The 1,177-nt window shown below is 37.7% G+C and overlaps 1 protein-coding gene across 2 annotated transcripts in view; it reads left to right on the top strand.

Annotated features, from left to right (window-relative positions):
* The window catches only part of prkcaa (protein kinase C, alpha, a), a 139,853-nt gene that overhangs the window by 89,225 nt on the left and 49,451 nt on the right, over positions 1-1,177 (top strand). For both annotated transcript variants that reach the window (XM_035659406.1, XM_035659405.1), the window contains exon 8: positions 456-549. In XM_035659406.1, coding sequence (XP_035515299.1) covers positions 456-549 — 94 coding nt within the window. The remainder of the gene's footprint in view (positions 1-455; positions 550-1,177) is intronic.

The following is a 1,177-nucleotide window of genomic DNA, read 5'->3' as shown; positions in this document are numbered from 1 at the left end:
CAGAAGAGACACTAAGGGTAATAAAACATTAAAAACAGAAAAAATAAAAATAAAAATACAAGTGATAAAATACACGTAGAAAAAACATATTTTTTCCCTGCTATGAAATATGTTATTGAACACTTCTTTATCTTTAATTTTACCTCCATGAGAACTAAATTTGAATAACTATTATATTATTCATTGCATGTTTTTTTTAATTGTAGTGGACCTTAGCCAATTAAAACTGATGCCTTATTGAATTATATATAACATTATATTAATAATACTGTATAATTTAGGTTGGTTGTGAGTTTACCATGAACTACATGCAGGGCCAGTAGGTTAAGATCAGTGGAAAAGTAGAAGAGAAGAGGGAAGCTAGACAAATGAATGTTAGTTTCTTATCTCACAATGCTTTTCTCTCTGCCATGCTCATTCTCCCTCTTCCCTCTCTTCTTGTCTCTCTCTTCCAGGTATAAGTTACTGTGCCAGGAGGAGGGGGAGTACTACAATGTTCCCATCTCAGAGGAGGATGATGGGAATGAGGAACTGAGGCAGAAATTTGAGGTGACGATTATGCTGAAATAATCACCACTGCCATCTATTTGTCTGTTTCTCGACTTGAATTATCGACCTAATGTCTCATCTTGAGTGTGTGCACCATTGAGGCGTATAAACAACATCACTGTGTGTCCACAGTTTCTTGGTTCTGGTACATTTCTTCAGCTTTTTTTTTAAGGTACATATAAGCGTGGGGGTGCGATTCGCTATCAATGAGACTTTTCTGTTGGGAAACATGTAAATATACGATGGTCTTTATGTCAGTGAAGCTGAGTCGTTGATGTGGTAATTCTGTATTAGACACAACACTGACTACTACCTATTATACATAGTCGTTGAGGACTGACGGCATCTTTCCTAAGTCACTCCAACCTTGTTAATCTCATTTGAATAAATCCAGATATCCTTTTCCTTAAATCCCTATAAATTGGTGAGTATGAGTATGTGCGTGGCTGGTTCAGCAATTCTAAGCTGAAGGAAATTATATCAAATGGTCACATGCTCTCCTTGCGCTATAGCTGTTAATTTAATAATTAAAAAGACCTCCTCGGGCATCCGGTTAGCTTACCTGGTAGAGCTGGCGACCATGTACCGATTCCTTGCTGCAGCGGGCCAGGGTTCGAATCTGACCTGC

The sequence above is a fragment of the Morone saxatilis genome, unplaced genomic scaffold, assembly GCF_004916995.1.
Source record: "Morone saxatilis isolate NCDOM2014 unplaced genomic scaffold, NCSU_SB_2.0 Contig17, whole genome shotgun sequence".
Lineage (NCBI taxonomy): Eukaryota > Metazoa > Chordata > Actinopteri > Moronidae > Morone > Morone saxatilis.
This window is presented reverse-complemented; position numbering and strand designations above follow the sequence as displayed.